Here is a 13,296-nt window from a genome sequence, read left to right as displayed (position 1 = left end):
CGACTTGCGTTGTAAGGGACGCGTTGTAACAGCACGCGTTGTGACGGTACGCGTTGTACCGTCACCCATCCGGTTTGTACATACCACACACCCTTTTAGCTGTTGCAAATGGGCCAGTTTCTGTTAAAATGGGTCGTACATCTGGCCCCAAATGTACATTTTTATTAATCTACGCAAACCAGTTCATGGACCAAAGCAACAATCACAAACCCTTTCTTGAACCCCACCACCTTAGAATAACTTGCCGGTTTGCAAACCGGGTCTTTTGTGTATCACAATTTTAGGGGGCAAGGAGTTTCGCAAAAAATTTGTTTTTTACCAATATCCGGCGTGTCTTTGCGCACCTTGGGCAAGTAATGTACTCCCATTACCCCACAGGTCTCCCCCATATTATTTTAAGGAGCAGAACTCACAAACCCCTGAGCCATGTAGCTCTCACAATGGCCCTCATAGCCAAATATCTCAAGCTTTCTCAGCCATTCTGGTTAAGGAGTTCACTAACTGCAGAGTATCCAAAGTAGAACACAGCTTAAAGCCATTTCATTTTGACATTCCACTTCAAATGTAGTACACAAGCTAATTACCATTCCAAGTCAGCTTGAGGTTGGTGAGCAGAGCACAGGGCATGGTTAAACGGCTTGAGATGCAACCAAGGTCAGTTGAGTACAGCTGAAGTTCATATTCAGCAGTATCTGTTTGGTGTGATTGGATATGACCTGCTTTCACAGCCCACCAATATGGCCAAAGGCCATGCCTAGTGGATTCTGGACTAGGTGGACTGGGCACCGGGCAAAGCCAAATGGCAAACCCTGCTGCCAGGGCCAACTGGATGTGGCTGAATACCCTACCCAGTAAGTTCTTGGGCATGGGTACAGATGCACAGTTCTTGCCCTATCCACAAAGACTATGGGCCAAGGGGACGGCGGTTGCGCATGGCCTAATACCACAGTTTGATTTGAGATCCAACTGGGCATGGCATTCAGCTGGACCCTGAGCCTAGGAGGATAAGGGAGCGGAGTACAGCTGATGGTCTGTGGTCATGCCCTTTCCCCACAGCCCACTGAGTATAGATAATCACCTTGGTCAGTGAGTTAGGAGGAAAAGAGTACAGTCAAATTACTGCCAAATGTTTTCTTGAGGGAAATCATGGTTCTCTATTATAATCCATAACTAGGCGATATTATAAAACATAAAAATGGCACTAAAACTTTATGAGCTAACATTTAAAACCACTGAAATTAATAATTTATGGTGAGCTACACAGCGGTATATGCCACCCGCCCACCGTTGCACTGCTCATGAACTCTCACATGATGTCACAAACAACATCATAACATATCCCATAGAAGGTGCATTTGGATCAGAGTCTAAAGGCACGTAGCCGGAACACCCAGAAAGGGTATTAGTTAAGTCCCTGAAATAATGATGCCTTCTCGAACCTCACACTTTTTGGGCTGATGTATTTATGAACTAGTGGAGTGGTGTGGCTCACTGGTTATAGGCGGCAGACCCGGGAGCAGAGGACGGCCCGGGACCAGGGTTCAATTCCCGACGTGGCAGGGTTGTGGACCAGGGTCAGTGGGCTCGATAATTCTCACCTCGGTGCCTACTCTAACCAGGGATCACACTCTGCAACTCTGGGCATTAGCTTGCCTCATCTCCACAACGGCCCCCCACATACGCGGGGATGCCTGGTTTCACCTTGGAGATACCCATTAGGGACCATCTCACAGGGAAAGCCAGGACGGGTTCCCCAGCGGTCTATTCGTGCCAGGAAACTCCGGTAGTAATTGAGCGCAAAAAAAAACCAGCATATATAACATAACTAGTCGCTATTTCATGACATTAACAGCCTTTAAAACAGAAGATGTGATAGTCAAATTGTTACTATTAGAATGCTTTTGTTACTTGCAGTTGTATGCCTTTCGGATTTAATGATGTACCCTATTCATTGCATAGCCCCTATAACATTTGTGCTTTTTCTGTTTTAAGCGCCGGTTGTACTTTCTAGAAGAAAACAAATTCTCGACACCAATGAAAGTAAACGAAGGGCTCTTTTAGATCAAAGGAGGCATACTGGAGGCTCATCAGTATGGAAACCCAACCTGCACCCTCAGGTACATGCAGAGTACACACGCATTGCCACATTTCTTTCTAATGATTGCAAGAAATCGATTTATATTGGATTTATAAATTGCTTATACCAGTTCAATATTTTTTCTAGATTTATTACAAGTAGGTATTGCCATGGATGGCCGCACCATATAGCAAATATCTATTTTGCTTTGTTCATTATGCATGTTAAATCAGTCAGTGGACAAAGTTTAAAGAGAATGTGTGCTGCACAGATTCACCTAGGTTGAGTATGATGTGCAAGTACTGAATACGAAAAATTGACCAGTGCATTCTCAAGATTAATAATATGTTTTTTGGCCCATATAATAATCCAAAGTATATCATTAAGGTTCACTCCTTTTATTTCAAATATGGAACTATAATGTATTAACCATATATTTTTGTCATTACATTATATATTCATTCTGGCATAAAACAGGTAGCAAATATCTATGGTTACAACATAAAAGCAAACTTTGGGTCTGATATAGATGTTGGCGGGACTGCTGTCAGCCCGCCGTGGTGGTGGCGGCGGTTCCAAGTAATCCGTCAAGCTGACGGCGGTCCACCCGCCGTATTTAGATGTTGTGGCAATAAACAGTTTCCCTTAGCACTCTTATCTGCTGGCTAACAGTACTCTAGAGCCGACTTAGATGTTCCTGTTGTGCTGGTGGCAGAGCCCTGATATGTCTCCATGCCATATTGGTGTGGAGACAAGTAAGAACTACTCATATTTATCCTACCACACATATATGTTGTGAATGTATCATAATGTATAGGTAGGTAATGTGTAGTGCCCTTTTAACATATAACATTACAGTTACTATTGAATGTACACCCACAGGCACTACAAGCACAACACCCACAACCACCGCCACCCAAAAATATTTATTATGTGTCAATACAGTTGTGCTCAAGTTGTAAGATGAACACTTATGCATGACATATGAAAAAGTTCTTGTCATTAAATTATACATTCATTCTGGCTTTAAAACAGATAGAAAATATCCATTGTTTCCCAATAAACATCAATTGATAATTTGTGTGTGGATAAGTTTATTGTATGTAGGGTTCAAAGTGGTTTCCCAGGTACTCTCAGTCTTGGTAAGAAGAGGTGAGCATGGACCAAAAGTGATTCTTAGTTCTAATCAAGATAGAGGTGGAAGCCTCAAGGGAATCGTCCTTGTGGCTCGAACTATAGTTTATGTGATGGGGTCAAACTCTTGGTGAAATTCCTAGCAGTAATACTCCAAGGGGCATATTATCAAGGGGGTTTCTCTCTGCTTTTTTGGCTACAAAAGCCAAGAAAGCGGAGATAAAAGTATCTCCCTATTACCTAGCTGACGCTAACACCAGTTAGCGACAGCTAGTAGGAGATAGCGACCATCTTGGGCCCCGCTTTGCATGTCAGTGATATTTATCACTAATGACATGCAAAGTGGGCGTGCCAAGATGTTAGCGACTGGAAACAGTCGCTAACATCGCTATCTCCTATTACCAACTTTTGGAGATATTTGTGCTAAGCGCGAATATCTCCAAAAGCTAACACCTGCCCCTGAGAAGTTCTTAGCCATGTTATCCAATGGTAGGTGGATAACATGGCTAAGAGCATTAGCTCGGTAATGCATGAATATTGCGGACTTTTCAACGATATTAATGCATTGCGGCCGATTTTTATCGCATTTGCGATAAACCTTGGTAATACCAAGGTTTATCTGCGATAAAAATCGCCGCAGGTCGGCGATAAATTTTTGTCTCTAACCAAGCAATAGCGATACTGCCCCCCAGTTATTATGTATGTGCACTGGATCGATACAGATGCCCTGGAGAACATTCCTTCTGCATTTTCTTAAGCCTATTACACCCCAGCTGACATGTGTTTGGTCTACGAGCGATTTGTACTATTCCGGTTACCCATCCTCTTCTAGACACATATGTGGTAATTGGGAGCATTACTGCTAGGAATTTCACCAAGACTTTGACCCAATCAGATAAACTGTAGTTCGAGCCTCAAGGACGATTCATATTGAAGCTTCCGCCTTTATCATGACTAAAACTAATAATCACTATTGATCCATATGGCTGAGATACCCGCCACCCCCTCTCAACACAATCCCCAAGAATTGGGAAACCGGAAACAGTTCTGAACTTTTGGAAGGCGGGAGGGAGTTACCCTCCCGGCCGTATTTATTAAAATATGAAACAAAATCAAAACATTAAAATAACAGTTTCATATCATGTACAATTTCATATCCACATTACGATGTTTGGCTAACCTTAACACATATCTAATACAAAGGTTCTCCTAGCCGATACTAACATCCTTACAAAATGCATTTCAAATTGAAATTGTACATCCTAACGTTAAGGGCCAACGGCAAGGTCGTAACCGGTGTCAGATCCCTAAACCAGAACTCCCCCCTCACTTGTGAGGGGCGGCCGCACAGAGGACTGCACCTCATGTGCCATACCAATTTCCCTTGTCTTGACGGGGGCCCCTGTTAACTCGACGCCATGTACGTGGTCGTCCGAGGACTCGTGTGAGGTGTCTAGAAGGTAGCGTAGACCCCCCTCCCCACCCCACACAACTTACCACATCTGCCGTCGCAGATGTCCTGGCCCCGGGAAATTCCCAGGAGGGGCCCGTAGCCCCTCCTATCCAGGGAGGGGCCTTGACACCTTCCCTTTCCTTTAGGCGTCCCGTCCTTTAGAAGGGACCGCCTCCCCGTTGAGGGGCCAATGGCCACCTCCCCCCGGGCGCTCCCATCCGTAATGGGTGACGCCCCCCCCTAGGGATCTTCCAATGACTGCTCACCGATCATGACCTTACCGCCCGACCAAACAATAAATACGACAAGACTAATGACTAAAGAGAAAGAGACATTCCTACTTTAAACAGATCAAGTATCAACCCTCTAAAACATTACTAATTACTCTGATGCAAGTCTTTAATAAAGCATACTGCAAAGAATTATCCACTTTATTGCAACCGAATCACAAACTTTATTCAGAAACAACCTGCAAGAAAACAACTACTACGTAAAATGACTTTATACCACAACAACTTGCTGTCTTCAGGGGATAGTGGGTGGGTTCAAAATTGGCTCTTCGTTCCGTCTCGAGCTCACGTGCAGCGAGGAGGTGCAGCTTCAGAGCACAGGAACAAGAGGATGCTTCCTTGGATTGTTGCTCCTTTTATTCTTCTCTGGGCGGGCGTAAACCCGCCTCCTCCCGCCTCCAGGGGCGTGGCTGACGGCTTCAGTGTCTAGGACAACCCACTCTTGGGCGGGAAAAAGCGCGCCCCGGCTACGCCGCTTCGGGCATACCAGCCGAGACGCCCCTCCCGCCCAAAATGGCTTCCCGGGGGGATCGGGGTACTCCACCATACGTTCGGGGGGACCGAGTGGTCGCCCCTTTCCATATGGCTGAGATACCCGCCACCCCCTCTCAACACAATCCCCAAGAATTGGGAAACCAGAAACAGTTCTGAACTTTTGGAAGGCGGGAGGGAGTTACCCTCCCGGCCGTATTTATTAAAATATGAAACAAAATCAAAACATTAAAATAACAGTTTCATATCATGTACAATTTCATATCCACATTACGATGTTTGGCTAACCTTAACACATATCTAATACAAAGGTTCTCCTAGCCGATACTAACATCCTTACAAAATGCATTTCAAATTGAAATTGTACATCCTAACGTTAAGGGCCAACGGCAAGGTCGTAACCGGTGTCAGATCCCTAAACCAGAACTCCCCCCTCACTTGTGAGGGGCGGCCGCACAGAGGACTGCACCTCATGTGCCATACCAATTTCCCTTGTCTTGACGGGGGCCCCTGTTAACTCGACGCCATGTACGTGGTCGTCCGAGGACTCGTGTGAGGTGTCTAGAAGGTAGCGTAGACCCCCCTCCCCACCCCACACAACTTACCACATCTGCCGTCGCAGATGTCCTGGCCCCGGGAAATTCCCAGGAGGGGCCCGTAGCCCCTCCTATCCAGGGAGGGGCCTTGACCGCCTTCCCTTTCCTTTAGGCGTCCCGTCTTTAGAAGGGACCGCCTCCCCGTTGAGGGGCCAATGGCCACCTCCCCCCGGGCGCTCCCATCCGTAATGGGTGACGCCCCCCCCTAGGGATCTTCCAATGACTGCTCACCGATCATGACCTTACCGCCACAGGCCGGATAGTTGACCGGCTATCCGGACCCCCCACAAAACTCCTACCTAAAGGTCATGCTGTAAACTCCTCAAGCAGGCTACGAAGTCTCCTATGAGTAAAGAATTCCCCACCCGGGACAAATGGACCCCATCCTCTAGATACATATTGTCCCCCCTGATACAACCATGAGGAATCGAATGCAATGTACTGGTACGGAACAGTCTACCAAGCTTGTTATTCATCTTTTTCACAGAATGATTTATAGCAGACACTGAATTAGCCCCCCGCCATACCTTTCGTGGAATCATATGGGACCATGCAATCGTGCACCCTGGAACTCTTCTCGCCAACCAACTTACTGTGGATAGTATCGCCTCGAGAAGTAGTCGTCTACCAGTGGTCACCAAATCATTGCCCCCAAGATGTACTATGAGTATAGATGGCGGTGACCTTGTCCGCCCTAACAAACCCTCGAGAAAATGTTGAAACTGGTCAATACAGAGCCCGCCCCTTCCGTAGAAGGTCACCCTGTACCCGTATTCCCCAGCTGTGTGAATCATGTCACCTGCTTTGAATACGTCCGCGGCACGCCTCACGTATGAGTGGCCCACGACCCACACCACTCTTTCCTCAGCCGGTGATCTCTGACCGCTGGTTCCCAGGTGTCGGGTCGACTGCACAGTCCGCCCCGCCTCGTAGGTTTGCGAAACTGTAACCAAACAAAGACAAGAAGCGTGAGTACATGATATCAGCTTCACAACATGTGCAACCGCACATACCTTTTGTAACAATTCAAGGACCAACACCCCAACTGTTTCACTTTTTCCACACTCATACCCCTGGCTGTAGCCTCTGTAGCAGCCCCTATCCGGAAGGAATGAGTCCCAAACTCGCCCGGGTTCAAGCCCGCGGCCGAAATTGCCATTGCAAACACCCGCTGGAACTGAAACCTTGTCAGTGGGGTGGCATCTGCGTGCCTCAGCAATGTCCCCCCCCATGATGCCGCCCTCTGCGCCAAATACTCCTCAACGCATGCCACCGGGCACATGGGAGATCCGGGAATCCGCTGGACTACTACACTGTCCCCGATCGCCCCCTGATCGGTCTTGGACCTGACAAACGAGACAATCATCGTCTCCCCTTTTACTTGACTGTGCTCTCGGCACAAACCACCCCCCGTATCCTGCTTGTTTCTTGCCACCAGTTCGCTTACCCGCATAGCCCCATGGAATGCTAATGCAAAAGCGGCCCGGAATAACACTGTTTCCGACTGGGATGAACACGTTACAGGGAGTACGGACAGTAACAGGGCCAACCTATCCAGACCTATCGGGTGCCTTTCATCTACTCTGCGACCCTCAAGGCGTTGCCACCCACGCAGCGCTTTCTGTACTACGAAAGACGCTGTAGGATCCTGGATACCATGGGCCCGCGCCATGAAGGAAATGGCGGCCCGATGCCTCTGGGCCGTAGCCACCGATTTGCCTGCCCTGCGTAATGACAGTAAAAACTCTATGACAAATTCCTCCTGGCCCCAAAGCTCCCTCCTAGCAGAACTCAAAAAGGACCAATAGGTACGGAACGCCCCTTCATATGCCTTCCTTGTCCTGGGTGCTAAACTCTCTCCCACGAGGTTTTGTAGTTCGGGGCACCGAGAGACCAGAGAGCTTCGGGGAATGGTGCCGCCACCGGGTCCGCTGTGGGCAGAAAACCCCAGAAGGCCTGCATACGGAAACGAGAAAGCGCATCAGCAGCCTGATTCAGCACCCCTGGCACATGCCTTGCTCTAAAGAGCAAGTTCAATTGCATACATAGTAAAACAATTTCTTTGAGCAACCTCAGAATCCATTTACATCGTGCTGCCTGACTATTGATACACTCAACCACAGTCATGTTATCAGACCAGAACACCACAGAGTGATCCCTAAACCCCTCAGGCCATGTTTTCAAAGCCACCAGAATAGGGAACAGTTCGAGAAAAGCAATGTTACTTGTAAGTCCACACTCGTGCCACCGTGACGGCCATGTTTGCGCCGACCAGTGATTGCCAAATATGGCGCCAAAGCCTATACTCCCCGCCGAATCTGTCCACAGCCCCAACTCTTCGGAGGACACCGCCGGCTTGGCCCAGACAACCCGACCATTGAAATCCGCCAGGAATGGCAACCAAATGCGCATGTCCTGGCGAATCTCAGCCGAGAGCCTCGTGCGGTGGTGCCCCTCTTTAAGACCGACCATGGCTTGTGCAATCGAGCGGGAAAAGGGGCGGGCCATTGGCATTATCCTAAGGGCAAAATTCAACTGACCCACAGTCTGCTGTAATTGATGCAAGTTCACCTTAGTTTCTCTAATGCATGCCTCGAGCGAAGCCCTGAATTTCCGCACCTTTTCTTCTGGCAACCGGAAACAACCTTCTTCGGAATCGAGTTCTATTCCAAGAAACTCGAGCGAAGTTGATGGCCCCACAGTTTTGCCTGGCGCCAATGGCACACCAAACTGTCTCATCAGATCACAAAATTCTTTTAAAGCCTGTGCACATTCTGTGTCCCCGGCAGCCCCCAGAAACAGAAAATCGTCTAGATAATGCATAACATGCTGAAAACCCGTCATTCTTGTGAATGCCCACTGCGGGAAACAACTGAATTTTTCAAAATAAGCACAAGATATGGAACAGCCCATTGGCATACATCTATCCATGTAATAGCGCCCCTGAAACATGAAGCCCAGGAGACGCTGATCGTCCGGGTGTACCGGGAGCAACCGGAACGCGGACTCGATGTCAGATTTGGCCATCAGCGCTCCGGGCCCCAGGCGATTCAACATGGCGACTGCATCATCGAAGGATGCGTACCGCACCGAACAAAGCTCTGGGTCTATCGCATCATTAACTGACAAATCTCTTGGGGCTGACAAATTATGTATCAGTCTAAACTCACCCGGGTCCTTCTTGGGGACCACTCCCAAGGGTGAACAAACAAAATTAGGAACTGGTGGCATGTTGAATGGTCCCGCAACCCGACCCCGGGCTACCTCTTTCCCAATCTTCGCTTGCACCACTGCCGTATTATGTAGGACCGATAGTTGGTTCCTACACTGTGCTTTACCCTGAAAATTCCCCACCGGGATGCGGCAACCATAGGAAAAACCGTCTCGCAACACCCCAGCGGAGACATGATCAGGGTATTCACTGAGCCAAGGAATCATTGCCATGGTATCAACTGGTGTAGGTAAAGCCGCCCCTCGGACTATGTCAGACCTGTTTGGCGCTTCCCCTACTTCCGTTATCACCCGTTTTGGCTCTGCACATGGTCTCGGGGTGCGAGGACTGTCCACACCCCCCACAGTCATGCCTAAACTTGCATGACCCCTGGGGCCTCGTACACTTTCCCCTGTTAAAGTTCCAGCATACCCCTTTTTTACCTGTATTGCCGTTCGGCCTTGGGTGATGCTCATTACTTGCCCCTGCCCGAAAGGGCGCCCCGGACGGTTGGCGGGAAAACTCACCCCCATCCCCCCCAACAATGGCGCCTTTAACATGCCTGAGTTCTCCATTTTTTGCCAAGAAATGGAGTCGTAACAATCCCACGTCAGGCACGTGTCGAACTCTTTAGCCTTACGAAAAATATTATCATAGCAAAACCACTCATTGCCCGTATATGTCTGAGAAAATTCCATAATACGTGACTGGTACACAGGTAACTCGGTCAACAAGTCAGGTCTCCGTTCCCCCATAATCGAAGTGAATATGCCAAATGCTCTACCCCAATTACCTATCGTCTCATCGACTCTAAAGGCGGCCATTTTTGCGCGACAAACACTCGGATGCATAAGTTCTTTCTGGACTTTCACATGCTCAATCTCGTAATGATCAGTTAGCAAGGAGAACATGTTTACATATTTCTCAGCCCATATCCGTTCTTTGATTTCCATCGGGATATGCTGAGCCAATTTCTCCCTTCTCGAGGGTACTGACCCCTTCCCCGCAATCGGCATTAGCTGCTTACCTGAGCTAGAAGCTGTAACCGCCGTTGCTGCCGAACTCGTGCCAGCTGCGGGTTGCTCTACTGGAGCCTGCGGGGAAACAAACGGACAAGGTGGTTTCGCGGGCTCCCGTGACTGCCGCAACTGCCTCATTAATTGCTTGGCCTCCTCGGCCGTGTCCCCCGGAGCCACAGGACCCCCGCTGCTCTTACCCAACCATGCCGCCAGCTGGGCGGCCAACTCCGGGGGCATGTCCCCCTCGTTCACTGGGGTAACCACAACGGGGATCCGCTGGCCCTCGGCAGGAGCCGGCGCGGGAATCTCCGCTGGTCTAGGGGGGCTCGCCGGGGGAGCCTCCGGAACTGGGACCTCGTCCTCATTTGACCCATTCCTGGCCCTCTTCCTTCTTCCGGCCGGGGCCTCCGCCGGGTTGGATCTTTTCGGCCTTCCCGCACCGTCCCTGGCCGCCATTTTTCTCTTCATCTCTGCCATGTCTTTCACCAACATCCGGAGCATCTGGTCGGTGCTGACCTTCTTTGCGACTCTCTTGCCCGGCATTTTCCCCACGTAGGTGAAAGGTCCTGACGCGATTTGTAGTGCTGAAAGAGAAAAGAGAGAAATTACAAATTTCAAAATTGGCTCTTCGTTCCGTCTCGAGCTCACGTGCAGCGAGGAGGTGCAGCTTCAGAGCACAGGAACAAGAGGAGGCTTCCTTGGATTGTTGCTCCTTTTATTCTTCTCTGGGCGGGCGTAAACCCGCCTCCTCCCGCCTCCAGGGGCGTGGCTGACGGCTTCAGTGTCTAGGACAACCCACTCTTGGGCGGGAAAAAGCGCGCCCCGGCTACGCCGCTTCGGGCATACCAGCCGAGACGCGCCTCCCGCCCAAAATGGCTTCCCGGGGGGATCGGGGTACTCCTCCATACGTTCGGGGGGACCGAGTGGTCGCCCCTTTCCATTCTCACCTCTTCTTACCTAGATTGAGAGTACCTGGAAAACCACTTTTACCTCTACATACAATCAACATATTCACACACAATTTGTCAATTGATGTTTATTGGGAAACAATGGATATTTTCCTACCTGTTTTAATGCCAGAATGAATGTATAATTTAATGATAAGGATATAGAGTTTATACATAAGAGTTCTATATTTCAAATAAAAGAAGTGAACCTTCCTGATGTGTTTTGGATTATTCTATGCACCCAACAAATATTGTTACTATTGTCTAAATATATAAGCCAGATAGGGCAACTGGCTTCTGTTGTGGCAGCTAGAAGAGGGCCTGCTCATCTTATTGTGATGCTACTGCTAGCATTATTTAGAGGTTGGGAGCATACAGTGCTTCCTTTGAGCTGGTGGTTGCAGGTGGCTACCATTAGCACTCACTTTTAGGTCTAGCATAAGGCAGCACATTTGCTGTCTCTTGCAAGACATAATATATTTGCTTAAAGTGGGCTTGGAGCTCATTGGTTACTATTAATTGGCTTCATTGTCATTCTCATTAACTCGCTTTGTATTTGTCAGCTTTGGGGGCTTTGATTCCTCTTCAGGAGTTTGTCCCCACCAAGAACATGGACCCATTACTTGAGTTCTTCGATTGCTCTCTTTTAAGCAATACTTATTTTCTGTTTGGTTAAGAACTCACCTGAGTTTTCGAGCAGTGTCCCTCCTGTACTGCATGTTCTTCTATCTCACCAGTGTGTTTCTCCCTTAACCCTCTCTTCCACAGACGCCATTTTTGGTTACTCCCTGCCCGCCCACCTTTTGTTGCCATTCTTGCTTCCTCATCCCTCCTTGTCTCTACACTTCCCTAGCGACTTCCTTCCACCCTCCGTTGTCTGTGTGCTTCCCCATTGTTATCTCTAGCTTCCACCCGCATCCTTCTCTACCATCTGCCTCCATGTTGTGTCGTCGCCTGCTTGCTCCCCACCCTCAAGGCACTCACCTGTTTGTTGTTTTATCTAAGGTAGTACTGATATATTAAGCAGCTGTGATCAAAGCTGTCTCATTGCTGTGTTGCCTTCTGAAGCCAAACTGGGAGGAATGCAGTAGATTATGATCCTGGATGAATAGAGTAAGCTCAGTGTTTATGGCTTTCTCTATCAGCTTGGCCGGAAAGGGAAGTCTGGAGATAGGCCTGTAGTTGTTGGGGTTGTCTGCATCCAGATTTGGTGTTTTTAAAAGAAGAAGGATTGAAGCAATCTTCCAACTTTCTGCATTAACGAGTAGCCTTTAGAATGACAAGTTACTTACCTGTAATAATGTACTTTCTGGTGGATGCACATATTCCAGCAGAATCCTTATTGCCCTCCCACTACCGCTCTCAGAATTTTTTATTAGGCTTGGTTTTACGTTTTACTTGTGGTTTGGCTCTGCTATCCTGTATCATTAGCCTCAGTGCATTTTGGGGGGAATTTGGTCAAACTGATATCCCTGTAGACTGTTGCACCCTAGATAGGACCAGTGATGTCACTAGCTGATAGTCTTATTGTTCCATGTCTAGATTGCACAATCCTACCTTGCATTGCTGACCAGATATTGCTATAAAAAAGTCCGGATCCAGCCTAGCATCTGGGAAAATGTTAAAATATCTGTCAAAAAGTGTATCAGAAAGCATGTTTTTGGAGGTAAGCAACTTATTTTCCAAAATCCTACAATGAGGGTTGTGCCTTCTTTTGCTCCAATGGCTGGTTTTAGCAGAATAACAAAAACGTTTGCCAAAAGTGGTCTTTCAACCTCAAATGAATTATCCCTTATCAAAATGTTTTAACGACTACACCCTTGGAGTATACATGAAATATCGAGGTCTGATGCAGAAACCCTTTGGTGCATTAGTGTCGAAAGAACTCTGCCTCAGGGAAAAATGTAGTGGATCAATATTTGGTTGATTTTGGGAATCTTTCATGAAGACAGTTAACAGAAATAAGAGTACAGTGTGCTGCTTTCTATTGAACGCCTTAAGTAACTTCTCCAATTACTGTTGGATTCTGACAGTAGGACAGATGCAAAATTTTCGAGGACAACCCTTCATAATGTAG

The 13,296-nt window shown here is 48.1% G+C and overlaps 1 protein-coding gene across 2 annotated transcripts in view; it reads left to right on the top strand.

The window, feature by feature from the left end:
- Nucleotides 1-13,296, top strand: part of CEP126 (centrosomal protein 126) — a 343,370-nt gene that overhangs the window by 273,337 nt on the left and 56,737 nt on the right. For both annotated transcript variants that reach the window (XM_086935283.1, XM_086935284.1), the window contains one exon: nt 1,993-2,117. In XM_086935283.1, the coding sequence (XP_086791409.1) occupies nt 1,993-2,117 (125 nt within the window). The remainder of the gene's footprint in view (nt 1-1,992; nt 2,118-13,296) is intronic.

Source organism: Lissotriton vulgaris, chromosome 8 (genome assembly GCF_964263255.1).
Source record: "Lissotriton vulgaris chromosome 8, aLisVul1.2, whole genome shotgun sequence".
Taxonomy (NCBI): Eukaryota; Metazoa; Chordata; class Amphibia; order Caudata; family Salamandridae; genus Lissotriton; species Lissotriton vulgaris.
The sequence above is the reverse complement of the archived record's forward strand: the minus strand, read 5'-3'. Positions and strand labels throughout refer to the sequence as shown.